Source organism: Salvia splendens, chromosome 15 (assembly GCF_004379255.2).
Source record: "Salvia splendens isolate huo1 chromosome 15, SspV2, whole genome shotgun sequence".
Taxonomy (NCBI): Eukaryota; Viridiplantae; Streptophyta; class Magnoliopsida; order Lamiales; family Lamiaceae; genus Salvia; species Salvia splendens.
The window spans coordinates 5,714,271-5,741,828 of NC_056046.1; the positions used below are offsets into that span (position 1 = coordinate 5,714,271).

General features: G+C 37.0%; 2 protein-coding genes across 5 annotated transcripts; both read right to left on the reverse strand.

The window, feature by feature from the left end:
• Window positions 1-11,381: 11,381 nt before the first annotated feature.
• On the reverse strand, window positions 11,382-13,325 carry LOC121767115 (geraniol 8-hydroxylase-like). Its single transcript, XM_042163308.1, has 3 exons — window positions 12,673-13,325; window positions 12,159-12,557; window positions 11,382-12,045 (listed from the first exon to the last, which is right to left on the reverse strand). The coding sequence occupies exons 1-3, from the start codon at window positions 13,117-13,119 to the stop codon at window positions 11,452-11,454; spliced, it is 1,440 nt and encodes a 479-aa protein (XP_042019242.1). The 5' UTR covers window positions 13,120-13,325; the 3' UTR covers window positions 11,382-11,451.
• A 4,915-nt stretch (window positions 13,326-18,240) lies between these two features.
• On the reverse strand, window positions 18,241-26,565 carry LOC121767590 (autophagy-related protein 101-like). Of its 4 annotated transcripts, none has more exons than XM_042163893.1 (8): window positions 26,419-26,565; window positions 25,938-26,086; window positions 25,810-25,846; window positions 25,402-25,487; window positions 20,102-20,197; window positions 19,520-19,685; window positions 19,264-19,417; window positions 18,241-18,595 (listed from the first exon to the last, which is right to left on the reverse strand). In XM_042163893.1, exons 2-8 carry the CDS (start codon window positions 25,968-25,970, stop codon window positions 18,520-18,522), a joined length of 648 nt encoding a protein of 215 aa, XP_042019827.1. In that variant the 5' UTR covers window positions 25,971-26,086; window positions 26,419-26,565; the 3' UTR covers window positions 18,241-18,519. The 4 variants fall into 4 exon arrangements, with proteins under 4 accessions (XP_042019827.1, XP_042019830.1, XP_042019829.1 ...); XM_042163896.1 differs by having other exon boundaries at window positions 18,241-18,652; XM_042163895.1 differs by having other exon boundaries at window positions 25,938-25,974; window positions 26,419-26,560.
• Between the last annotated feature and the right edge of the window lie 993 nt (window positions 26,566-27,558).

Genomic DNA, 27,558 nt, shown 5'->3' on the forward strand with positions numbered 1-27,558 from the left:
GTTAATCAGCTACTTCGGTATTCAAGAAAAGAGTCTCCAAACTATCACTTGATTAGTTCTTGGTTTAGAATTAGATTAGAGGTGTTGAGTTCTTGGAGAGAGTTCTTGAGTGATTGTAAATCTCTGCATATTTCTCAATATACTGAATCATATTGCCTTTGGCCGTGGACGTAGATCTTACGATCGAACCACGTAAAACTCTAGTGTTCTTTCTTTTTCGCATGGTTGTCATCATCGAACTTTTGCATACTTTCACAACAAGTGGCGCCGTCTGTGGGAAGCGCAATCGGAGTTGATATCGATGACGACGACGAGGTACGAAGCGGAGAAATTCTCGGGGAAGAATGACTTTGGTCTGTGGCAGATCAAGATGAAGGCTCTGTTGATCCAGCAAGGGCTCGATGAAGCAATCGAGCCAATTGATCCGAAGGGGAAAGAAAAAGAAGATCTCGATGAGAAGAGCGTGAGGAAGAAGGCTGAGATTGCCAAGAAAGCCCATAGCGCTATTATTCTCAATCTCACGGACAAGGTGTTGCGCGAGGTTGCGAAGGAAACCACAGCGCATGGGGTATGGACGAAGCTCGAAGCGCTGTACATGACCAAGTCGCTTGCTAATCGCCTATACATGAAGCAGCGCCTCTTTTCATACAAGATTCTTGAAGACCGACCCTTCGCAGAGCAGATTGATGATTTCAGCAAGAATCTGGATGATTTGGAGAATGTAGATGGCCCCATGAAGAATGAAGACAAGGCCATCTTGCTCTTGAATGCTCTTCCCAAAACATTCCAGCATCTTAAAGATGCAATGCTGTTTGGCCGGAATGCAGAATCTGGAATCACATATGAAGAAGTTCAGTGTGCTCTTCGATCAAAGGAGCTTGAAAAGAACTCTTCGAAGACAAATGAAGGAAGTGGCAGTCAAGCCTTGAATGTAAAGGCTTTCAAAGGCAAGAAAAAGAAATTCAATCAGAATCAAAAGCCTAAGTATCAGAAGCAAAATGAGGAGAAGCGAAGCTGTCATTACTGCAAGAAACCTGGGCATCTCAAAAGGGATTGCTACTCGTGGAAAAGGAAGCAAAACGAAGAGAAGGCTACCCAAAATCAGGCTGATCTTGCAGAAGACACAGATCCACCCCAGATCATGAATGTGGTGAGTGGTGGGATAGAGAGTTCTTGGATAATGGACTCCGGGTGCAGCTTCCATATTTGTTCCAACAAAGCTTGGTTTGAAAACCTTTCTGAGGCAACCGGGTCAGTAATGTTGGGGAATGATCAGATGTGCTACATCAAAGGCATTGGAGATATCAGATTGAGAGCTCATGATGGATCAACAAAACTGCTTACTCAAGTCAGGTACATTCCTGAGATTAAGAGGAATTTGATTTCACTTGGCATGCTTGAATCTAGAGGTTTCAGGTTTTCTTCTGAGAAAGGCTACATGAATGTCTCACTTAATGGAAAAATCTTGCTGATTGCTGAGAGAAGAAACAGTTTATACTATCTAGTAGCAGAAACTGTTGTTGCTTCAGTGAATCTTGCAGAGGACTCTGATATAGGTCTGTGGCACAAGAGGCTCGGCCATCTTGGAGAAAGTGGGATGAGAGAACGGATCAAGAAAGGGGTCATTCCGGCTGGAAGTGATCAGAGGTTCAAGGAATGTGAACACTGTGCTCTGGGGAAGAGCAAGAAGCTACCATACAAGGCTGGTAAACACACCTCAAAATTACCTCTTGACTATGCGCATTGTGATTTATGGGGTCCAGCTCAGCCTGCTTCTATGGGAGGAGGCAGGTATTTCATGTCGATAATAGATGACTATAGCAGAAAGGTCTGGATATACATCCTAAAGCAGAAGTCACAAGCATTTGAAAAATTCAGAGAATGGTGCACAGAGATGAAGTTGAAGAAATCCACCACTCTCAAGTGCTTGAGGACTGATAACGGGCTGGAGTTCTTATCTGAAGATTTTGAGTCTTTCTGCAAAACAAATGGGATACAAAGGCATAGGACAGTCCCGGCTAATCCGCAACAAAACGGAGTTGCTGAAAGAATGAACCGAACACTCCTCGATAGAGTCAGATGCATGCTTTTATCATCAGGCTTGCCAAAGATGTTCTGGGGGGAGGCAGTGTGTACTGCTGCGGTGCTAATTAACAGCTCTCCATCATCAGCTATAGGAAATGAAATCCCAGATGTCAGATGGTATGGTGGAGATAGAGAGTACAACCAGTTCAAGGTGTTCGGTTGTAGAGCATATGCCCACTGCAAGCAGGGAAAGCTTGATGCAAGGGCTCAGAAATGTGTGATGGTTGGGTACCAACATGGAGTAAAAGGGTACAGGTTGTGGTGCACTGAAGAGGGGAACAAAAAGATAATTGTGAGCCGAGATGTGGTCTTCCATGAGCATCATATGCCATTCTTGAAGACTGAGGATCAGATGGGTGAAAGAGTATCTATTGATCAAGAAGTTCAGCATGGCCAGCCACCACCTAGTGATCCAGATGATCAGAATGGAGGTGGAGCTTCAAGTTCCCATGAAGCTTCAAGTCCACAGCAACCCCAGCAACGAGATCAGATTGATGATGATCAGAGATCACATATTATAGCCAGGGACAGAAACAGAAGAGAGATTAGAAAGCCAGCTAGGTTCAGTGATTATGAGATGAGTTTTTTTGCTCTCTGTGTTGCTGAGGTATTGGAGTGCTTAGAGCCATCCACCTATGCTGAAGCTATGTCGAGTAAGGAAAAGGAGAAATGGCTTGCAGCTATGAGAGAAGAGATCCAGTCACTACTCAAAAACCACACTTGGATTTTGGTGAAGAATCCAGGGACCCAAAAGCTTATTAGCTGCAAATGGATCTTCAAGATGAAGATTGAAGTTGGTGAAGTTGAGAGTGTCAGATTTAAGGCACGGCTTGTTGCTAGAGGATTCACTCAAGAAGAGGGGATTGATTATAATGATGTGTTCTCTCCGGTTGTAAAACACAGTTCCATCAGGATATTGCTTGCTCTTGTTGCAAAGTATGATTGGGAGTTACACCAACTCGATGTCAAGACAGCCTTCTTGCATGGTGAACTTGAAGAAACAATATATATGCATCAACCCGAGGGGTTCATGGAGGCTGGGAATGAAGACAAAGTGTGTTTGCTCAAGAGAAGTTTGTATGGATTGAAGCAAAGTAGTAGGCAGTGGTATCTCAAGTTTGATGAGCATATGATGAGTATTGGTTTCAGAAAATCACAGTATGATAGCTGTGTTTACATCAGAGAAAGGAATGGTGTACCAATTGCTTTCCTACTTTTGTATGTTGATGATATGCTTGTGGCAGGAGCAGATCTGGGAGTGATTGAGAGAATCAAGGCTGAACTGGAATCCAAGTTTGAAATGAAGGATCTTGGAAATGCAAGGAGAATCCTTGGCATGGATATACTGAGGGATAGGCCAAAGAGAGAGCTCAGGTTGTTGCAGAGGAATTACATCCAGAGAGTTTTGAAAAAATTTCAGGCTGATGACTTCAAACCTGTCTCTACACCATTGGCTGCTCACTTTAAGTTGAGCATGGATCAGAAACCAAAGAATGACTCAGAGAGGAGAGAGCTGAGCAAGATACCTTATGCAAACATCATAGGAAGCATAATGTATTCAATGCTGTGCACAAGACCAGATTTGGCTCAGGCTATAAGTGTTACTAGCCGATTTATGTCAGACCATGGGAGAGAGCATTGGATAGCATTGAAGTGGTTGCTCAGATACTTGAAGGGTGCTTCAGATTATGGTCTGTTGTACAGGGCAGATTGTAAGGATCAAGGTGGAGCACTGGTGGGGTTTTGCGATTCTGATTATGCATCAAATAGAGATAATAGGAGATCTCAAACTGGATATGTGTTCACCCTAAATGGCACTGCTATAAGCTGGAAATCTGGATTACAACATGTGGTTGCTTTATCTACTACGGAAGCTGAGTACATGGCAATGACAGAGGCTGTGAAAGAAGCAATATGGCTGAAGGGAATCCTAGAAGATTTTGGGGAGAAGCAAGATACAGTGGAGATAAACTGTGACAGCAGCAGCGCCTTATGCCTTGCCAAACACCAAGTGTTTCACGAAAGAAGTAAGCACATAGATGTGCGGATGCACTTCATAAGGGATGAAATACAGAGAGGCGAAGTCAAGATGGTGAAAATATCTACTGAGCATAATGCGGCTGATATGTTGACAAAGCCGTTGCCAGCCATGAAGTTTAAATACTGCTTGGGGCTGGTGGGACTTGTGGAGTGATGAGTTTGAGGTTTTGTCAGAGGATTATGATTCATTGTTGATTCTGAGATTAAGGTGGAGTTTGTTGGAGTATAATCTCACAATCACCGTTGGATGCAGCAAGCTAAAAATCAATGTCATTCTCAACAGCTGTAGATTTGTTAGAGGTTGAGCTCGTTCAAGATATTATTGAGCTCGGCATATTATTGAGCACGGCGTTTTATTGAGCTCGGTGAGCTCGGTGTTTTATTGAGCTCGGTGAGCTCGGTGTTTTATTGAGCTCGGCGGTTTATTGAGCTCAGCATTTCATTGAGCTTCGGCATCATACAGCACTTCGGCATCATACAGCACTTCGGCATCATGCAGCACTTCGGCATCATGCAGCACTTCGGCATGTTGATGCAAACCAAGAAACGGGAAGTGGCCGTTGGAACAGTTATAACTGATTTGATAACTAACATCTCAAGAGAGCCGTTGGAGGATGAAGGGACTGATAAAAAGCAGACGAAGGCTGCATCTGAAATAGTTAATCAGCTACTTCGGTATTCAAGAAAAGAGTCTCCAAACTATCACTTGATTAGTTCTTGGTTTAGAATTAGATTAGAGGTGTTGAGTTCTTGGAGAGAGTTCTTGAGTGATTGTAAATCTCTGCATATTTCTCAATATACTGAATCATATTGCCTTTGGCCGTGGACGTAGATCTTACGATCGAACCACGTAAAACTCTAGTGTTCTTTCTTTTTCGCATGGTTGTCATCATCGAACTTTTGCATACTTTCACAATCGAAGAGTTCTTTTCAAGCTCCTTTGATCGAAGAGCACACTGAACTTCTTCATATGTGATTCCAGATTCTGCATTCCGGCCAAACAGCATTGCATCTTTAAGATGCTGGAATGTTTTGGGAAGAGCATTCAAGAGCAAGATGGCCTTGTCTTCATTCTTCATGGGGCCATCTACATTCTCCAAATCATCCAGATTCTTGCTGAAATCATCAATCTGCTCTGCGAAGGGTCGGTCTTCAAGAATCTTGTATGAAAAGAGGCGCTGCTTCATGTATAGGCGATTAGCAAGCGACTTGGTCATGTACAGCGCTTCGAGCTTCGTCCATACCCCATGCGCTGTGGTTTCCTTCGCAACCTCGCGCAACACCTTGTCCGTGAGATTGAGAATAATAGCGCTATGGGCTTTCTTGGCAATCTCAGCCTTCTTCCTCACGCTCTTCTCATCGAGATCTTCTTTTTCTTTCCCCTTCGGATCAATTCCAAAAGATGATGATTAATTTTTGAAAAAGGGAGGACCTTAGTTACAAAGAACATGTTTTTTATAAAATTAGGGGCCGTTTGGTAGCAATGTTACGGCTAGACAAGACTCAAGAGGAATAATCTGAGTTTATTTGTGTGTTTGGTAGCTATATTACCAATCTGCGTAGCCCGTGTTTTATATCCGTCACGCACAAAGTCCATTGAAAAGCCTATGTTTCAATCATATTTGTAACTACTCACAGGGACAGAACTAGAAATATAAATTAGCCGGTGCTAAAATTTAATAAAAAATAATATTATTTAAAATAATAATAATATTAAAAAATTAATTTATTGATATACTATACAGTTTGATTTATTGTTTCATTCAATTTCTTTTTTAAAATAAAAATATGCAATCAAATTTAGAAAACATAATATTTTATTTGAAATCCGAAAACAAGTGATCATGGAGTAAAAAGTTAAGTTAAAATATGTATTACAATCAAAATATATCTACAAATATTAGAATAAAAACTACTGTATCTATAAAAGAAATATTAAAATAAAAAGGTAAGTTGAGATGTATTTTATTTAGGTATGTTTTAATTGGATTTTATGTTTTTTCAAATAAATAAAAATAATTCAAATTTCAAAATCTATGAAATTGATGATTAGATCATGTTTGTACTCAAAATATTTTATCTATGAAATTTTAAATTAAAGGTAAGGATATTGAAAATATAGTATGTGCAAATTTTATATTCTTTTAAGAATTAAAATTTGGACAATTTGGTGACAAGTGTCCCACTCATGATTAAAAAGGAAAATAAAATGGGAAGAAAAAAAAGTACTAAATTAAAAGAAGAAATAAAAATTGTGAAAAAGAATATATGCTCGGCTGCATAACGTGTGGGATTTCATTGTTGGGTTTTTTTGTTTATGTGTTTAATTGTTTAAACTTTGGCTTGTTTTATTATCATAATATTCAATAAAAACAGCCCAATAAATATTATATACTCCCTCCGTCCCAAGATATTAGACTTATTTCTTTTGGCACAAAAATTTAGGAGGTGTTGTTTAGTGGTGTAAGTGCAGTTGGTAATAAAGTAAATTTTTACTATAAATAGAAATGACTAAAGTATGTTGGGACAATCCAAAGTGGTATACGAGTCTAATATCTTGGGACGGAGGGAGTAAAATGTAACATCCCTAACCTTATAAATTGCATAATTTTGGATAATTATGTATTTTATATTTTTTAATACATATTCGTCATATAAATCGAATATATAGCTAAGCATATATTATATACATACGTGACAAAAAATGATATATATATATATGTAACAAGAATTTATTTAAATAATATTTCTTATATGCACTAAGTATATATACTTACTTCTCGTACAATATGTACATATTTGTATAGCTTTTTGCACAAGTCTATGAAATCTTTTAGTTACTAAAGTTTTGTAAATGGTATATTGTATACTTATAGCTAATGCTTTAAAAGAATAAAATTGGGGTTTTATACATGTGGAATGGAGTACACATGTAATTAAGGGAAATGATGCATGAAAGTTGTGCTTAGGTGTTTTATTAAAAATTAGTCGATCTAGCCGACTTACGTTTCTATATGTGTATATATATCTTAGAGAGGAAGGAGGAAAAAAAAGAATGGAAGGAAGTTTTAGAGAAGGAAACCAAAATTTACTGAGTACAGTTTTAATAGGATAAGCGAATGCAAGATGAGTTTCAGGAATTTAATTTTTATATACGCTCTCACTTTTATAATCTAGGGTTTTGGACGGAAAGCATGAACAAGTGCCCAGCTAGCTAGATATCTTATCGTAATAGACTAATAGTAATAAGATGTGTATAAATCACACTTTTAATTTTACATATGTTATGTGATTGATTGCTATATGCTGAATTAGAGTGAATATTGAATTATATAATGTGAACATGATAGGATTATTTACTAATTGATATTGATAGTGAAATATGATATAGATATATGATTGGTGCAAAGGATATATATATAGGACTGTGAACCTAGTTTGATATATAATACAAGCCTATATATATAGTATTGAAATTATTTGATAGAATATAATGCAGATATGCCATTGATAGAACTGATACGTTTTATATATGGTATTGAAAGTACATGAATCATGTGACTAAAGAGGATCTGTGACAGTTTTGCACTGGATCTGAAATTTTAGAGGAACTTACGGGTCAAATAAAGAGGGACCTATGAGTCCAATACAGAAGGACCTATGAGTCCATTACAGAGGGACCTATGGGTCCAATACAGAGGGACTTTCGGGTCATAGAAGAATCCCGGGCAGATACCAGGCTTGATTTGTCAGATAATAATAAACTGGACACATACATATGTATATGTATATGAAATTATTTCTGATATTTATTATTCCTTGTTATAGTGTTGATGTTTGATATTTGATGTGAAATTAAAGATAAAGTTTATATACACTGAGTTGTGGCTCATGTAAACCACTAATATTTTTTTGGGTACGATATTATTGATGGTTTGGTTGACGTGAGTTTTATAAACAACACATATTATCAGGGTCGGTGGCTGACGACTCTGGCTATCTTCTCCTCCTCATCCTTTTGCATGTAGACAAATGTATAATACATATAGAGTTGTGAGAGGCTCTCACTACCGTCCAATTACTTTTAAGTCATTTTTTGCTTATTAAAAATGTATACGTCAGGGAATAGGGTGTGACATAAAATTTAAGACCCAATAGAAAATTAATACTCCAACATGAGTTCAAGCCATTTTCCTTCATCTTCTTCCCAAAATCTGGCGACGCAGCTTCTCAACTTTGAACATTTCGCATTCGGTGTCGTGGCACTGGGGCGCCGGGGCGGAGGGCGACCATGGGTAAGGAGGTTCCGGGACCGGCCAAGCCCCTGCTGGAGCGGTGGCTTGGCCGCTGGTAGTTCCGACCTTGACTACTCATTTGCCCATGTTACATATCTAATATATCTAATTAATTTTATCAAAATACATTTTTCCCCATCAATTTTTCTAACCATAAACAAAACATAAATATGCCTCCATATTTCTCATGTGTCTCGTTGAATTGATTCCTCACTTTCTGTCCAACTTGACTCCCCTTCAACTTTCGGTTCTTTCTTTTACCCCCATTTCATTTTTTAATTAATTTCAGGTGAACCAAGGTCAATTTTCATAACTGTTGTTATATTCATGACTTTTTTATGGAGTAATTTAGTTTACAATCATGATATAAGAAAAAGGGAACATCTTTTTAAGTCCACAAACTTTGTCAAAGTATCATTTTAAGTCTGTGAACTTTGAAAATATCATTTTAGATCCGTTAACTACAAGTTAATATCATTTGAGGTATTTTGAACTTTTTCCGGCCGAAAATGCCCTTAAGGCCTTCAAAGGGTAATTTGGACAATTCTTTCGCCACTCATCTTGCGTCAAACACCTAGAGTCTTTTTTACTACTATTTAATTCAATTATCATCCAAATTAAATTTAAATATAATTAAAATTTACCGTAAAAAATAGTACTATGTGTTAATTTTTCAATTATTAGATGACCAATTATATAGGGATAGTGAATTGAGACTTGATACTTTATTTTATTTTTTCAATCTAAACCTCATTTTAAGAACTTACTATAGGCGATTTGTGAATTATATTTAGTTTATTTGTCTTGAAATTAGATAGCTATTAATTTGGATGGTCATTCGAGTATTATTTATATGAATTTCATGATGGAAATCAATTACCATCCAAATTGAATTTAATTATAAAAATCTGCCGTTAAAAATTGTTGGACTATAGGCTTCCGGCGCAAGATGAGTGGCGAAAGAATTGTCCAAATTGCCATTTGAAGACCGTAAGGGCATTTTCATCCAGAAAAAGTTCAAAATACCTCAAATGATATTAACTTGTAATTGACAGACCTAAAATGATATTTTCAAAGTTCACGGACCTAAAATGATACTTTAACAAAGTTCGTGGACCAAAAAAATGTTGCCTCTATAAGAAATTATTTGTTCAATCCAACACACAAACACACACGTTAAATTAATTTAGTTAATTATTGATCTAGCGACACCTTAATTCATTATTTGTACATTTAGATATATTACTAGATATAATAAATTATTTGTATTTTTTTCAATAATAAATGGCGGACTTCGAATATTTTAAGAATAAAAAGTTGTTTGAAACGTAAAACATAAATATAACTAGAATGAGTGATCGAATTTTATAAAGGAGAGAACAATTATTCTTCTAAAGATAGTATAGTCATTAATTTAAATTAATAATAAGGATAATTTTAACAATTATTAATTTTATCTTTATTTGTAACTTGTTGTACCAAACATTTAACTATGATAACTCATAATTATCTTAAGCTATCAAACACACTATCAAGATTAATTAACTAATCAAAACTATGATAACTATCACGAATTGTATCATGTCTAGTCGAAACATGATATAGCTACCAAACGATGCCTTAAAGTTCCCAATGATTCCCTTACTCCTTGTTATTTTTTCAGGATTTGTATTGGATATTAAAAATCTACTACTTAATTAATTTTATTAATAGTTATCTCAGTAGGTTTACCATTACAATTCATCTAATTCATATCCCCACGAAATTACTATTATATTCATTCTTTCATTATTTTCTAGGAGATGCAAATTTGCTATTCAAGTCTAATCCATACTTAAAACTTATGTTTTCATGTTGTAATTATCACAAAACTATTGTGTGCATGTATGCTGTAAAGTGTAAACTAATTAGTGAGAGATTACTGGCGGATTACTGGTGGCCAGCATTTTCAAGTTTTTTAATTATGGATTAATATTCTTTATTTACTTAGTTACCGACTACACGTTTTCAACAAATCAGCAAATAAATAATTTTTGCATATGAAAATATAATAGATAAACTAATAATGTATTTTTCAAATAACGCCAAGTTTGATATCATTAAAATTAAATGCTACAGTCAATAAATTGTATAATAGAGATCGGGCTCATAGTTATGTAGAAATTAGAATAGTCCCCTCACCCCTGTAGTGACTATTCATTATTTAATTATTTATCTGTGAGATGCATAAATTTGCTATATAAGTTTAATCCATGCTTAGAACTTAGACGTTAGAACTTATACTTCATGTTGAAATTATCTCAAAACAGAGGTGTGCATGAATGTTGTATGATTACATAGTTAATTTTGGCCTTATTAATAATTAGTAGACATATGGTGAATAATTATATGAGTCGAGACCAAGAAATTAATAATTAAATCCTAATGTATATTTATATAATCGGATGTCATTATTATATAAAAAGTGGTCATTTTTAGATCGTGTCAGTGCAAATCCTTCGTATGAACTAAAACAATTTAAAAATAATCTTCGTGTTTTTAAAATCTAAATTTTCCAATTGAACAAAAACGATCTAAAATTAATTTGTGTATTATCTGAAAATGATCTCTGTATTTGATTGTTTGGTTATTTGATGATGCATTAAGATAAAAATTCATGTTTATATTATTCTCTTAAAACATGTCATACGACTGACTTCCATATCGCACCCTAGCTATTTTTATTGCAATATATAGAGGTTGTAATTATTAATGGACGTGATTGACATATATAGCCGTATTCAATATAAATAATAATTTAATTGATCATGAATCAAACAATTAAAAAATATAGTAGTAGTAGTATTAGTGTTTTTTGCATGCAGAAAATAGCAAGTTAAAATAAAGTAGATTTAATAAATTAAGGGGCTAATAGAAACCAAAAGTCGTGCACGAGATATTTTTTTATATGTAATAAAGAGGTTTAATCAAAATGATATATTCGAATATAAAATAAATTAAAAGTTTATACTCCAATGCATGTGGACTATAATTAGAGAGGGATGGGGACAGCTCTCAATGGCTGAGCCTTCACCAACGTAATTCCAAATTTGTCATCCATCTCCAATTTCCCACCTTCCACTTTCCAATCAAACGAATTCAGCAGTGATCCCAACATCACGGGCACCATTCTCATGGCAAGGGTCAGGCCCGGGCAGATTCTCCTGCCCGCCCCGAACGGGATGAGCTCGAAATCCTTGCCCTTCACGTCCACCTCCGAGTTTAGAAAACGGAGGGGATTGAAGTCCAAAGGTTTCTCCCAAACCTTGGGATCCCTCCCAATGGCCCACAGGTTCACAAACACCTTTGAGCCCTTGGGCACTGTGTGGCCTAAGACCTCCACGTCCTCTTCCACTTTGCGTGGGATCAGGAAGGGGACCGGTGGGTGTAGCCTCAGTGTCTCCTTCACAATGCACTGTAAGTATGGGAGGTGTGATATATCACCCTCGCGTACCATTTTTCCTTTCCCAATCACCTCCTCTACCTCAGCTTTTGCTCTTTTCATCGTCTCTGGATTCTTTAACACCTCCGCCATGGCCCATTCCACTGTGCTGGAAGTGGTGTCTGTTCCAGCAGCAAACAGATCCTGTATGTTCCAATTTTAATAAATAAATATATAAATATTAGGCATTTTGGCTCTAACATGGAAATAAGTGAATGTCAGTAAAAAAAACATAGATATGTTATACATCAAATTACCAGACACAAATGTTCGACATGAGTCCGGTCAATTTCTTGGGGCATGCTGAGGAGGATGTCGATCACATCATTCATCTCTTCTTTCCGTTTCTCCAACCTTTCATCAATCAAGCTACGGGAAATGTCGATCACTTTCCCAAAATAGACACTCAAACGACGTCGTATCCCTAGGGGATCAAATATTGTTAGAAAAGGAAAGAAATCGACCGGGTTGGGCTTCCCGGCTACCTCCATGATGTTGGATATCAATTCCTTGAATTCTCTAGCGGAATCAGAGATGGGGTCAGCCAAATCCACTGAGAAAATGGTGCTGGACAGCGCGTTGAGGGCAGTTTGAAAGGAGGCACGGCCGATATCCACCGCATCCGCCGTCCGACAGTAGCTTATGAGCTCATCCACCTTGATACAAAAATGTATAAAAAATTATTAAACTGGTGAGTAATCAGAAAAATCACAATATTTTGAAAATATAAATAATCTTATTAATAAAAAACTATGTTCAAAACAAAGACACCTTCCTTGTCCTGAGGTGTTGGTTGGCGTCGAGGCGGCTTGGGGAGAAGATATTAGAGGTCATGGCTTTGCGGAGACTGCGCCACCGCGAGGAGACTGGAAGCCAGACGACGGAGTACTTGAAGTGGTCGTGGGCGTGTAGGGCGTCGGGGATGCTCCTGCTGGAGAAGGCCAGGTCGTGCTTCTGCAGGACTTGTTTGGCAACGTCAGCGGAGGAGATGATGATGGTGTTTTTAGAGCCGAGGCGGAGGCGCATGAGGGGGCCGTAGATGTTGGCCAGGCGAGCCAGGGATTTGTGGGGGTGCGGCCCCAGCAGGTGGAGGTTTCCGATGAATGGTAGCGGCCGCGGCCCCGGTGGGAAGTTTTTGCCCCTCAGCCTCACTGTTTGGAAGCCATGGAATAAAATTAGGCCAAACAATAATCCAACGGCGATTGTGAGCAAATCCATGGCAAAATGCAATTGGTTAATGTGAATGAAGAAATAGGAGTAATTTCAGTCACAGCCTCTCCTTAATATTAATAGTGTAATAGTACCTTATAGACTTATAGTAGTTAGTACTACTACTAGTATTAATATCCTCTGTATAGATGAGATTCATTACTCACACGTATCTCTAGACTAGCGAACTCATTCTGGATTATTCTTGAAAAATAGTAGGATAGATTGCTTGAAAAATAGTGAACTTTAATTAAATTCTGATCTATTTCGTTTCACTGGAAAATTAGCTGTATAGTAATGGCTTTTAAAAATAGAATTTAATTTTTTCATAAGGTCTATAACAGATGAAATTGTATTTAACGTGATATCCCAAAAAAATTTAAATGACATCAAATAAATCAATTGAGTCCGTCAATTTAAAACATGTGCACATCAAGTCAATGACATATTAGGAGTACAAAATGTTTTTCAGTCTTTATGAATTTTTTGCCACTTTCCTTTAGAAATATTCTCTCAATCCCACTTTAGGAGTCCCGGTTTACCATTTTTGGATGTTACACTTTAAGAGTCCCGGTTGGAATATTCCATAAATGGTAATAAGCCCCACATTTCACTAACTTTTTTCCACTCACATTTTATTATGAAACTAATATATAAAAGTATGACTCACATTCCACTATCTTTTTTCACCAACTTTCTTTTATATTTATTAAAACTCGTGCCGAACTCAAATGAGACTCCTAAAATGAGACGGAGGAAGTATCAAATTTGGTCACCCATGGCGACATATTGACCCCAAATTATACACCCAATATTTATAAATATAGTAGGCATTTATGATCTTTAGCCTAGTGTGAACTGTGGGTTGCCACAAAATTGGATTTCGCATTTAAAGTAAGACGTCGAAACGAAAACGTTGCCGGTTGATATTAATTGGCCATTCATCTCTACCATTTATGAACAAAATAAACATATATACAAACTGTGTCCACATAATTTGTTTGAGAAGATCACGCCAAATCAATGGAAGATATGCAAGATAATATCTTACCAAACATCAATCAATATAATTAATTAGTTTTTTCCGTGTATAGTATTTCTTAGTCCTATATAATAGTGTAGTGCCTAATGTATGATAAACATATGAATGAATAAGTAAAGCCCTCCTTTTACCTATCCCAATCTCTCTTAACATAATTAAATATGAATCTATTCCTTTGTATGTTTAAAAAATCTTTAGTTAATAAAATAATTTACCTAAACGGACGGTTTGTGTTTAGGACTTTAGGGTACTGCAAAATAAGTAGAAAATGGTAAATGATATAGTTTAAGTGACAAAGTTGAAATACAATAAAATTAGTAACAGATTAGTTTTTAAACTCACGTGTATGTAGGTATTTTCAAACTTACTATATCGACCCAATTCAGTCGGGCGGTTCAACCTCAACCATACTAAAATGAAATGGGCCTAGGCTGAGCTTGTCAATTGAAGTGGAATTTAAATGGACTCTTTTTAAACCTAGGTTTAGCCTAGGCCATTCAAAAATCCAACCCAACATAGCCCAGGCTCTTGACCCGTTTCCAATAAGATTCACTACTACTAATCCTGTATTTTATTTATTAATTTCTACCCTAATTTTATCTTAATTTTAATCATGTTTTCCCCAATAAATCATATTTTATGAAATTCATCTTTACAGTTCTATTTCCTCAAATATGGTTGGATAGTTAAATTACAAATTTTGAGACATAAATTGAGAAATATCTACTCCACCCGTCCATATTTTGTGTCCACTTTTGTTATTTCTATCTATCACTCCAATAAAGAGTTCTTTTTTCATTTTTTTTACCATAAATGGTAAGTAACCCTATATTCAACTAACTTACTTCCCTCATATTTTACTATAAAACTAATATATATATATATATAAGTGATATTTGTATTTCAATAATTCTTTTAACCACATTTTTTTACATTTCTTAAAATTTGGATCGAGTTAAATGTGGACACTTAATGAGGATGGAGGGAATATGATTTATTAGGAATTAACAAGTCAATTGGCATTGAAAATTCAAATTTTGGGCAGATTGTAATTCAAAGGAAATATAAAAAGAGTATCATTCTTTTTGTTTATTTTAGATATTTTGGACAAATCTCTTCGGAAGTGGTCAGTTTACTGTTTGTATTGCATATTCGTATTCTGCTTATTTTCTTTGCATATCCAATGTTGTTTTGTCTTTTGTTTATAAGTTCAAACTTCCTTACGTCAGATTTCTGACATTTTTCCAAACACGCAAATCATATTTTCAAAATTCATAATTTACATGAATTATAATTTAGTGAATCATTATTCTTGTGGAAACTTTATATATTTCCGACAAATAAATGGGTCTAAGGGAGATCTTAATTTGTTCAAGTACTAGAATAGATGGATTTCGATTATTCTATTTCCTGATGTAAAAGATTATAGTATTCTCATCATAATTATATTACTTCCTTTTGGGAATTAAAATTAACTCGATCAATTTGGAGTTTTTATTTTGCTCAACTCTGATAGCGAATTGGCAGTATTTTAGATACGTCAATTTCAACCCAACCTGATCAATTGATCTAACAATTTGGGACTTAGTTTGCTGTGATTTTGATGAATTAGGTTTGGATTTACTCGCCATTGCCCTAAAAAAGCACTACCGAGTAGCAATCGCCAACTTCCATCGTGATAATTTTTTTTATTTTATTTTTACAAATTATCTGCATTTATTAAAGTTTTTATATTTTCCCCAAATTTAGTCCATAGCGGTGGTTTGGAAAGAGAAGAATGAAGAGAGAAAATAACAATGTTATAGATTATGAAAGAGAAAGAGTGATATCTGGAATTTTAAAAGTATATTTTTAATTAAAAAATTAAAATGACATTGCTTTAATTATCACATGGTAGGAGTATGTTTTAATTTGTCATGGCAATTTTGATTTTTTAGAGGAGAAATCAGAAAAATCTAAAGTTTATATATTTGTATTTAAAAATTAAAATCTAAAAACAAAATAAAAAATTATTAAAAGTTTAGTCAACTTATTAACGTGTGCGTTGCTAAATTATTTATTTATTTATTTATTTACTCCTATATAGTAGGTATGTAAAATAGACGTAGTATGGTGTTGAAAATTGAAATAAATAGGCGCAAGTCGAATTACACAATTGCTGTACTAAGCACGTGAACCGTCCTATAAATGCAGTAAGTACATAGACAGCCCACACATTTTTATTAGTTACACGTCTTATCTTGTGATTTATAGACTATTACACAAATTGAGATGTGATTGAATTACGTTTCCTAGCTCCATAATAACTTTAAAGGGTAACATAAGTGATACTCCCTCCGTCCCCCAAAATTCGTCACCATTTGACCAGGCACGGGTTTTAATAAATGTAATAGAAAGTGGGTTGAAAAAGTTGGTGGCATGTGGGTCCTACTTTTATATATTAGTTTTATAATAAAATGTGAGTGTGAATGAGTTAGTGGAATGTAGGGTCCACTACCAAAAATGGTAAAAGTGAAAGGTGACAAATTTTTAGGGACAGACGAAAAAGGAAATAGGTGACAAATTTTTCGGGACGGAGGGAGTAATATTTCTTCCACCGCATGATTTCGGTTTGAATTATGGAGTGGTGGTGGGGCAATATGTTAGTATAGGTTTTTAGCCTTTGTTGGTGTTGCTATGAATAATGATGGAAGGGACAGAGAAGGAAGATAAGAATGCTTTACTGGGCTGGACAGGGAAATGTCCTGTAAGTTTCGGCACATGAGATATTATGTTTTAAAAGATTTTAATTTGTTAAAAGACTTTCATCTTTGGATATTATGTTTTAAAAGACTTTCATCTTTCGGCATCTGATTGATCAACGTGATCATAATGAGACATCAAATAAGTTAGAAGTGTGGAGTGTACACTTATTTGAATTTGTTATGATTAGACGGGAGTTCGGGGGCAGCGCCCCCGAGTAGCGGGGTCCAAGGGGCTGAGCCCCTAGCTGGGTTAGAAATTTTTTATTTCCATTAAAGTTGTTGTACAGAAAATTCATCCGGAAATGTAATTTCCGAAAGTTGATGGACTATTTTACAAATTTCTATTCCGCAAAAAGCTGTTAAAAACAGTTATGAAACGAAGAAACGCGACTCTTCGTTTTCAGTGTCTTCTTATGATCAATTTCTGGGTTCAAAGAAAGAAAACAGAATCTACATATGAATATCTTCGAAACCTGAATTGTATCCGATCAAATATTGGTAGAACCGCCATTAATTGTCCTCCATTAATTTCTGGATAAGGACTATTATATACTCCCTCTGTCCTCCATTAATTGTCCACTTTTATCATTTTCATTTGTCTCCTATTAATTGTCTATTTTTACTTTTTACTATAAATGGTAAATAGACTTCACATTCCACTAACTCATTCCAATCATATTTTATTATAAAACTAATATATAAAAATGGAACTCATATTCCACTAACTTTTATAAAACTAATATATAAAAATGGAACTCATATTCCACTAACTTTTCAACCAACTTTCTTTTACAGTTCTTAAAACCCGTGTCAAAACTAAAGTGGATAATTATTGGGGGACAAAGGAAGTAATTTTGTATTTTATATAATATTTTTTATATAATATATTTAATATTGGGAAACCAATTAGAAATGGATATTGACAACTCAATTACCAAATCGAGCTTCTGAACTATTCCTCCAATAACTTATGAGTCGTCCATGAAATATGATATCTCTCTCTCAACAAATATTTCTTCGTGCCTTCAACTTTGCTGCATATATATGTATGCTTTGACATCAAGTATAAGCACTTTATAAGAAGCTTCATGGTCTAACTACATTTAAGCTTCAAGCTTTACTTATTTATACAATAAAATTTTGAAAACTGGCCACTTGTGATGAACAAGCAAAAAACAGAAAAAAAAATTGAGAGGCATGCATTGGTTAATGTCCAAGTTAGTTCACATTCAAATCCAACATAATTGATAAATGTGGTTCTAATTGCTAAAGAAAAACTGTGTGTACGGCAATGTTGTGGAAAGACTCCACGAATCCAATCATAATCTTTAAAATCCATCGAAAAGCCAGAATAAAATTTTCAATAAAGAATAGTTAAGATGGTTTACATAATTTGATATGTACACAATCACCGTGTGCTTCTCCAGAGCACCAAATTTTGATTTAGCAGAAACTATTCACGGGCAGCATATTCATTCCAAGTACATAACTTCAGTTTGGCTGTAAATTAGTAGATCTCGATTTACATAATCTAGCATAAGATATTCACACGCAGCATATTCATTCCAAGTACATAACAGAGAGAGCTCGAGACAAAATACAGCAGCTAGAGGACCTCACGAGTCAGCTGAGCATCGTAGGATTCCCGGTTTGGAGCATCCTCTTGAACATTTCCATTCCAAATGCAGAATCTGACGAACTATAAGAATGCAGTGCTTAACTTAACAGGCAGGTTTATATGTGGCTTCAGTTACATCTACGAAAGAAACACAAAAAACAATAACATCCAAGCACAAGGTGATCATCCTTTCCAAGTACCAAACCAATGTATCAATCATGACTGAGCCTACTACATTAATCGTGTCAGCCACACGCAATCACCACAAGATAAACTTCCTTTCATCATAAAACCATAATACTTCTATTTATTACCATTAAATTGGACCATGTCCCATGGAACAGAACAATCAGATTTCTTATATGCAACAATAGGTCATGAGAGATTACTCATAAATATTGTGAAAGGTTTTATGCACTAGAAGTTCAAGCACGCACAGTAAGCATGTCATTCTGATACTACTATATTGCCTCCAAGGAAAGTAAGCACACATATCAGCATGTATGCAGTGCCAAGTTCTTAGGTTGCAGTGATTAAACCATGAATGTGTTGAAATCAATATGCAACTTTTAAAGAGAAAAAGGTATGACCTCTAAACCTTAAAATAACCTCCTTTTAATAATCATCACATACCAGTTCACTTGGAAAAGAAAAGTTGGAAAAAATGTCGATCTTTAGCATGCAATAGAGTAGTGAAACACAACAAGTATGCGCATAACTACATTGCAAAAATAACAAAAGCAAAATACCTTGAGATAGTAATTTCATAGGGGAATGAGACACCTTCGAGGTTTGGAACTGGAGGAATGTGATCCTTCTTTTCATTCACAAATCTAATTATCTGAAATAGAACATCACGAAGCGAAGCTTCTAATGCTGCACGCCGAGCAGTCCTTTCCTCAGCTGCAGTACTAATATAGTAAGCAGAGAGAAAGTATAGTATCTATGCCAGTTGATTAAAAAGTGGACTGAATTATCTTAAAAATTTCATAAAACAGATAATACCTCCAGGATCAACTACTATTTTGGAAGAGGTAGACTTTCCAGAATGCCCTTTCTGGTGTTGTGCTACATTCAAGTTTATGTACCACTGTTCCCAGTAGAGGCGCTCAACTTTATTAGTGAACCATGTAGGCTGTTTGTTTTTGACCTCATAGAAGGACAAACATATCTGCATCACCCCACAATGTCAATGAATCTCAACAATGATTGAAATATCAACAAAATGAAAGAAAATTACTGAGAGAGAACGAGAGTGGAGACCCCTCTAGTGCTACACAATAACGAATGATGAGAGAGAAGGGAAGTGAGCACTCCTCTAGAGCTACCCATAAAGCTAATCAGACCTACCAGTAAATTCAGTGTATCACATGGCATTATCTTTAAATAAAGAAGTAGCCAAGCTTGAACAAAGCAAGAAAGGTTACAAGAAAGCTAATCAGACCTACCAGTACCTCCCCTTTTCTATGTTTTCACTAGAGAAAGTGAAAAATAAATGTATCACATGGCATAATAATCTTTAAATAAAGAAGTAGCCAAGCTTGAACAAAGCAAGCAAGAAAGGTTACAAGCTTGTGGCAATAATACCTGATTTTTCTTATTTGGGTGCTTCTCCGCCCTGTCTATGAATTGCTCAATCTTCTCATCTGTTTTCCTCTCAAGTTCTACATCACCACATTGTACCTGCATATATAAACATAAAAGAATGTTGGCCATACTACACACACAAATTCAAATAAATAGCGCTGAAGTTACTAGTTGAGATAAGAATCATTGAGCAAAGCCATTTGCCATTTCATTCATTTGCTACATGCACATTATAGGGAAACCATAGATTTACGTATAAAGATAAAATGATAACCATGATCATCATACAAATAACATGGAAACATTATGTGAATGTTGGGAAATAAACACAGGCAATCACGAATATGAAAGAGAATGAACACAAGAAGTTGTTTACCCAGTTCGATACAATGTGTATCTACGTCTGGGGGCGATGCCAAGCCAGAGATTTCACTATATAATTTCAGGATGATTTAACAATGAGGGAGCACCTCTATTTATAAGTAACTAGAGAGCCATAATTCTAGTCAAACTAGGAAACATATTCCATAAGGAAATATCTTTTAAGGAATAAATCTATCACAAGGAAATATACTTCAAGGAAACAAATCCTAAACATGGTAGGAGATATTTTAGGCTCCATAATTAACAATCTCCCACTTGGAGACTAACAACTCCTAAACAACCATTTCCTTGTGATCTCATCCCTTCATCCGCTTAGCATCGCCTAACCTTCTCTTCAAGTTCCAAGGCCAATTGAAGCTATGCATAGCTTCAATTTCTCTAAGGTCACCACCTTAGTAAACATGTCTGCAGGATTCTCACTTCCAAGTATCTTCACAAGTTGCAGGATTTTCATCTCCACTAGGTGTCGGATGTAATGATATTTCAACTCCACATGCTTTGTCCTAGAATGAAACGCTGGATTCTTCGCCAAGAAAATAGCACTCTGACTATCACTGTAGGGTATGCTACTCTTGTTCTCCTTCCCAAGTTCATCTAAGAAACTCTGCAACCACACCATCTCCTTGCTTGCCTCTGTCGCAGCTACATATTCAGCCTCCGTAGTAGACAAAGCAACAGTCTTCTGCAACTTAGAAGTCCATGAAATAGCAGTACCACCATAAGTAAATACATACCCGGTTGTGCTTCTTCTCCCATCAAGATCATTGGACGCCAAGTCTGCATCCACATAACCTGCCAGCTCGACATTCTTGCCATTGAAACATAAGACGCTTTCTGTAGTACCTCTCAAGTATCGAAGGATCCATTTAACTGCTTCCCAATGTTGCTTGCCCGGATCACCCATGAACCGGCTCACTACTCCCACTGCTTGTGCAATATCAGGCCTCGTACACACCATTGCATACATAATACTGCCAATTGCTGAAGCATAAGGAATTTTCTTCATTTCAGCACGTTCTTCTTTTGTACTCGGCGACTTCTTCTTTGACAGCTTAAAGTGACTGCCCAAAGGCACACTACTGGCTTCGAATTATCCATGTTGAATCTTTCCAAAAGCTTACCAATGTAAGCAGCTTGCGAAAGATATAATTTTCCTGCCGCCTTGTCACGCTCGATTCTCATGCCCAAAATTTGATTAGCCTCTCCAAGATCTTTCATGGAGAATAGTTCAGACAATTGCCTTTTCAACTTATCCATCTCCTTTTGATCACCTCCTGCGATCAACATATCATCAACATATAATAACAGAATAAGATAGCTCTTGTCAAACCTCTTGTAGTAACAACAATGGTCAGCGTAGCATCTTTTATAGCCAATCTCCATCATGAATCCATCAAACTTCTTGTACCACTGCTTTGGAGCTTGCTTTAAACCATACAAGCTCTTCTTCAACTTGCATACAAGGTTTTCCATTCCTTTTACTATGAATCTTTCAGGCTGTGTCAACTGTCATGTACAACTCATCCTCCAAATCACCATGAAGGAATGCCGTCTTTACATCCATCTGATGTAACAATAGATTTTCTGCAATTACCATACTCAACACTAAACGAATAGTAGTTAGTTTCACAACAGGAGTGAACACATCTGTATAATCAATACCGTATCGTTGCTCAAATCCCTTGACAACCAGCCTAACCTTGTAGCGCTTGCTACCATCAGCTTCACCTTTGATTCGATAGACCCACTTGCAATGCAATGCCTTTTTCCCTTTAGGATGTTCCACAAGCTCCCATGTGCCATTTAGGAGAAGAGAGGCAAACTCGTCATCTATGACAATTTTCCACCTTCGTTTATCAGGGCCTTCTCCTGCCTCTGCATAACACTCGGGCTCACCACCATCAGTAAGTAACAAATAGAAATTAGAGGGCGAGTACCTATCAGGTGCACGTCGCTCTCTAGTCGATTTAGGCAGCGGAATAGTCGGTGGTGGAGCGCTTGGTTCTTCTTCAAGCACCTCTTCAGCATTCTGACTCTCCTTGCTCCCACTCGAGTTTGAGATGTCAAGCTCGACCACTTGTGGCTCAGAACTGCTGGGACTTGACGCCTCCAATCTATCCTTGTACAATACCTGTTCATTGAAGATGACATCTCTACTGCGAATAACCTTACGGTTCTGCTCATCCCAGAGTCTATAACCGAACTCATCGCCTCCATAACCAATGAACGTACACTTAATAGATTTAGCATCCAACTTACTTCTCTCAACGAAACTAACATGAGCATAAGCAACACAACCAAAGATGCGTAGGAAAGATAGATTTACCTCTTTTCCTGTCCAAACCTCCTCGGGTATCCGAAACTCCAAGGGAACTGATGGACCTCTATTAATTAGGAATGCAGCTGTGTTGACTGCATCTGCCCAAAATCTTTGGCAATCCACTTTTCAACCTCATGCATCTTGCTCGCTCATTCAACGTTCTGTTCATGCGCTCTGCGATTCCATTCTGCTGTGGAGTTCCTTTCACAATTTTCTCCATGCGGATTCCATTCTCGGCGCATAATTCCTTGAACTTTGCAAGTTCATATTCTCCTCCATTATCGGATCTTAGACACTTCACCTTCATCCCGGTTTCAGTTTCAACAAGGGCTTTCCATTTCCTGAAAGCGTCAAACGCATCGGATTTACTCTTCAGAAAATAAACCCATAGCTTTCGAGTAGAGTCGTCGATGAGAGTCGTATAATATTCAGAGCCTCCGAGGGACTTCACAGGTGCTGGTCCCCATAGATCAGTGTAGACCATCTCCAACTTCTGTGTCTTCAATTTTCTGTCTCCTCTTGAGAAACTCACCATTTTCTGTTTCCCAAACACGCAATCCTCGCACAGGCCAACTTCAACAGTTTTCAAGCCAGGCAGTAAACCTCTTGAGCACATTATCTTCATCCCTTTCTCGCTCATGTGGCCAAGACGACAGTGCCACAAATCTGCATTATTTGCCTCACTTGCAATATCAATGCAATCTTTGGAGTTAGTTGTGGTATACAACGTACCCTCCTTCTTACCTCGAGCTACTATCATAGCTCCCTTGGTAATCTTCCAATTGTTGCAGCCAAACGTCACGGTGTACCCTTCTGCATCAAGCTGCCCAATCAAATCAAACTTCTCTGCAATCCAGGAATGTGTCTGACTCCATTCAGTTTTATTACGGATCCATTGGACGTCACTACCTTCACGTTTCCCTTTCCCACGATATCTAAGGGCTCGTCATCAGCCAGATGTACCTTCCCAAAATCGCCAGAAACGTAGTCTTCCATTATCTCCACATTGCTGCAGGAGTGAAACGACGCCCCAGAATCCAATACCCACGATTCCATCGGACTACTGACGCTCAAGACCAACGCCTCGCCATCGTCATCAGACATGGTAGCGTTTGCTGTCTTCTTGTCCTTCTGATCCTTATTCTTATACTTCTTCGGTGCCTCACATTGATTTCTAAAATGCCCAAACTCATCACAATTCCAGCATTTAACTTTATCCAAATCCTTCTTGGATTGACTCCTTCCTCTGGAATTTGATCTTCCACGATTTTGCTTTCCCTTCGATCTGCCTCTCTGTTCTGTATTCAGTGCTGATCCCGAAGTAGAAGATCCTGATTCTCTCCGGCGAACTTCCTCACCAATCATCAGATCTCTTACTCTGTCAACTGTTAATTTTGTCTCTGCAGCAGTAACTGCTGTCACTGTGCCAGCCCAACTCTCAGGCAGAGACGATAGCAAAATCAGGGCACGAATTTCATCATCGAATTTTATATTAACCGAGTTCAGTTGCGAAGTAATCATGTTGAACTCGTTGAGATGTTGTTGCACCAGCTTTCCCTCTTGCATTCTAAAATTAAACAATCGTCTAATCAGATGTACCTTGTTTGCCGTTGATGGTTTCTGATACATGTCCTCCAAGATCTTTATCATCTCCTTTGTCGACTTTGCTGCAGTCGTGTGATAAGCCACATCCTTGGACAACGATAGCCTAATCGCGCTCATCGCTTTTCTGTCCAGCAGCTCCCACTCCTCATGTTCCATCTTTTCGGGTTTGGTTTTTAAAGGCTTCCAGAGATCTTTACCGTACAGGTAATCCTCAATCTGCATCTTCCAAAATCCGAAATCAGATCCATCGAACTTCTCTACAGCAATTTTCTCGTCGATCCCCATCGTGATTTCTGCCTCTTAAACCCTAGGCTCTTGATACCAGTTGTTGGGAAATAAACACAGGCAATCACGAATATGAAAGAGAATGAACACAAGAAGTTGTTTACCCAGTTCGATACAATGTGTATCTACGTCTGGGGGCGATGCCAAGCCAGAGATTTCACTATATAATTTAAGGATGATTTAATAATGAGGGAGCACCTCTATTTATAAGTAACTAGAGAGCCATAATTCTAGTCAAACTAGGAAACATATTCCATAAGGAAATATCTTTTAAGGAATAAATCTATCACAAGGAAATATACTTCAAGGAAACAAATCCTAAACATGGTAGGAGATATTTTAGGCTCCATAATTAACAGTGAAACCATCCTATCAGTATTTATGAAGATAATTAGAGGATATAAATCAAGCCTGCTAATGATGTATAATGGTGAAATCAATGAAGTATAGTAGTCCTAACAACAGAGGAATGTTTCTCAAAATCATATTAAAACCGTGCTGATAATTACAAAAGCATGCACATTAGAGGGTATAAATCATGCCTGCTAAATTCCTAATGATGTATAATGGTTGAATCAATAAAGCATAGTCCTAACAACAGAGTAATGTTTCTATCAAAATCATATTAAAACCATGCTGATCATTATAAAAGCATTGGTAGCTTAACTGATATAACAACATAACAGTGAAACTAGAAATTACTTACATATGTAATCTCGAAAAGTTCCAAATCAATGTCTTTCGGACGCACAAGCCCTAAAGCTCTGTGGAACAAAATAGTGTGCAAAATGCCTACAATCGCACTTTATCGTATTAGAAACTGCTAGGCACCACATATCTCTCTAATTGTAGAAAAAATAAATTCAGGAAATTAAATAAAATATTGAACACCTCCTTCATCGAGTGAGAAACCTCAAGTCTGATGAGATTAACAGTACAGTATACAATACATATGATTCCTCTCAAATAAACTAAATTCAATCACCAAAACCCATACAATTAATACCTAGAAATAAATAAATCAAGAAACAAAGTTAAGCTCAGTTCAATTCCGCAAGGAATTATCACTGTATACATTTCTAAAAGAAGAGAGGTAACGAGGAAGCAAACTTACATCTAAGAACTTCGCGTATCTCGAAGTGCTCAACATCCTAATTCAGCGAAAGCAGATAATCACGCATAAGATAACTTCAACCAACAGCATATACAAACATATAGTTCACGACGCGAAGATTTACTCACGAGCTCTTTGAGTTGGCAGATTTCGCAGTTCATCAGGCTTTTCGATGAGAAATTCGATCGGAAAGAAAAGAGAGGAAATTAACGATAGCGTGCAGCGTCGAAGTCTCAAATATACACATCCTCCGTGGGTAAAATTACGATGAAAGAGACTATAATAAGAAATAGATTTATTCGAATAAAAAAACAATAAATAGATTACACTTTTTATTATTGGATGTAAATGAAATTACATAATCGGAAACAAATCAAAGACTCAGTCCAAATTAACAGCACATTAACTTTGTCTTCTGGATATTGTTAGTACATTGCATCTGGCAATTGCTAAACTATCATATTACTAATAGTTTTTATTTGTAAATTGTAAATTCAGTTTATAATAAGAACACAGGGGTAATTTAGGTTGAAAAATAATTTTAAAAAACAGAGAAGAGCATAATTCAGATCAGCGATCGGAAAACAACTTGGAATCCAGAAAATGTACCTTCTTCAACACAACACAAGGTAGAAAGTTAACTGTTACGAATCCATCCTATTCGCCTCTTTAGGAAGTAGTATCGAGTATCAAGTGCCGGTGAATTTGGGGATTCGAAAACAGAGCAAGAGAATTTCTGAAGCATGAATTTGTAACAGTATAAATATCAGAGCAGAATTATAGAAATGGAAATTGGTCGATCAGTTTCGGATCCAAAAGCCCTAAACGAAAATATGGGCTATAGATGTTTCTAAAGTATTGAATATAGCTTTGGGCCCAAAATTGTTGGGCCAAAATATTTTTACGTTTCCAATAGCATTTGTTGTGGATCAAGATGTCTGTCTGTCTATTCACCAATTTTTACATTTCTACTCCCAATTTCAGAAATGAATAAGAGTCGATGTTTACTCGCAAGTCGATGTCAGTCCGTGCCAGCGGCACGGAGACGCTGTCCACCGCTGGCACGGCGCTGCTCGATGCATCGAGCACGTCCGTGCCAGCGAGCAGGTGACTTGGCATGCGGTGATTGGCCAACGGCATAGCCGTTGGCAATTTGATTTTTTTTTAAAAAAATCGGTTTTTAATTAAAGAACGATTAAAAATAAAAAAAATATTTTCCCACTTCCCAAAAAATTATATCCGTTTTCTACCCACTTTTAATTTATTTTTCAATTTTTTCCCCCAAAAATACACATTTTCATCTATAAATACCCCTACTTTCACACCCAAAAATTCACACCACACTACACAATTCTCATCTACATTCTCTCATTTCCATTCTCAATCTTTCTTCCACTCCTACAACATAACAATGTCCGGCCACGACGATCACCCCCCCGGGCTCCCACGGTTGGAACCCCAATTGGTTCGGTTCACAACCGTTTCCTAGTCCGGAAACGGAATATTCGGCCCCTCCTCAAATCCAAAGTTCGGGAGTTCCGGGTGGCTACCGGCCTTACCCGATCGACGACCAAGAAGCCCCCGAAGGGCAATACGGGTGGACACCCGAGCCTAGAGCGAGGTCGAGCGGCCCCTCCCAAACTCCGACTCCTCCTACTCGCGGTGTCCGCACACCGTACACTCCGGTGGAGATGGAGCAATTGTTCAAGGCATTCTTGTCAATCTCCGATGATCCGGAGGTTGGCACGA

Coding starts and splice junctions, on each gene's coding strand:
- LOC121767115 (XM_042163308.1), bottom strand. CDS start 13,119: ATGGATTTGCTCACAATCGCCGTTGGATTATTGTTTGGCCTAATTTTA. Junction 12,558..12,672: donor AACACCTCAGGACAAGGAAG/GTGTCTTTGTTT, acceptor TTTTGTATCAAG/GTGGATGAGCTCATAAGCTA. Junction 12,046..12,158: donor ATGTCGAACATTTGTGTCTG/GTAATTTGATGT, acceptor TGGAACATACAG/GATCTGTTTGCTGCTGGAAC.
- LOC121767590 (XM_042163893.1), bottom strand. CDS start 25,970: ATGAACTGCGAAATCTGCCAACTCAAAGAGCTC. Junction 25,847..25,937: donor TCTGCCAACTCAAAGAGCTC/GTGAGTAAATCT, acceptor TCGCTGAATTAG/GATGTTGAGCACTTCGAGAT. Junction 25,488..25,809: donor GATACGCGAAGTTCTTAGAT/GTAAGTTTGCTT, acceptor GTGCGATTGTAG/GCATTTTGCACACTATTTTG.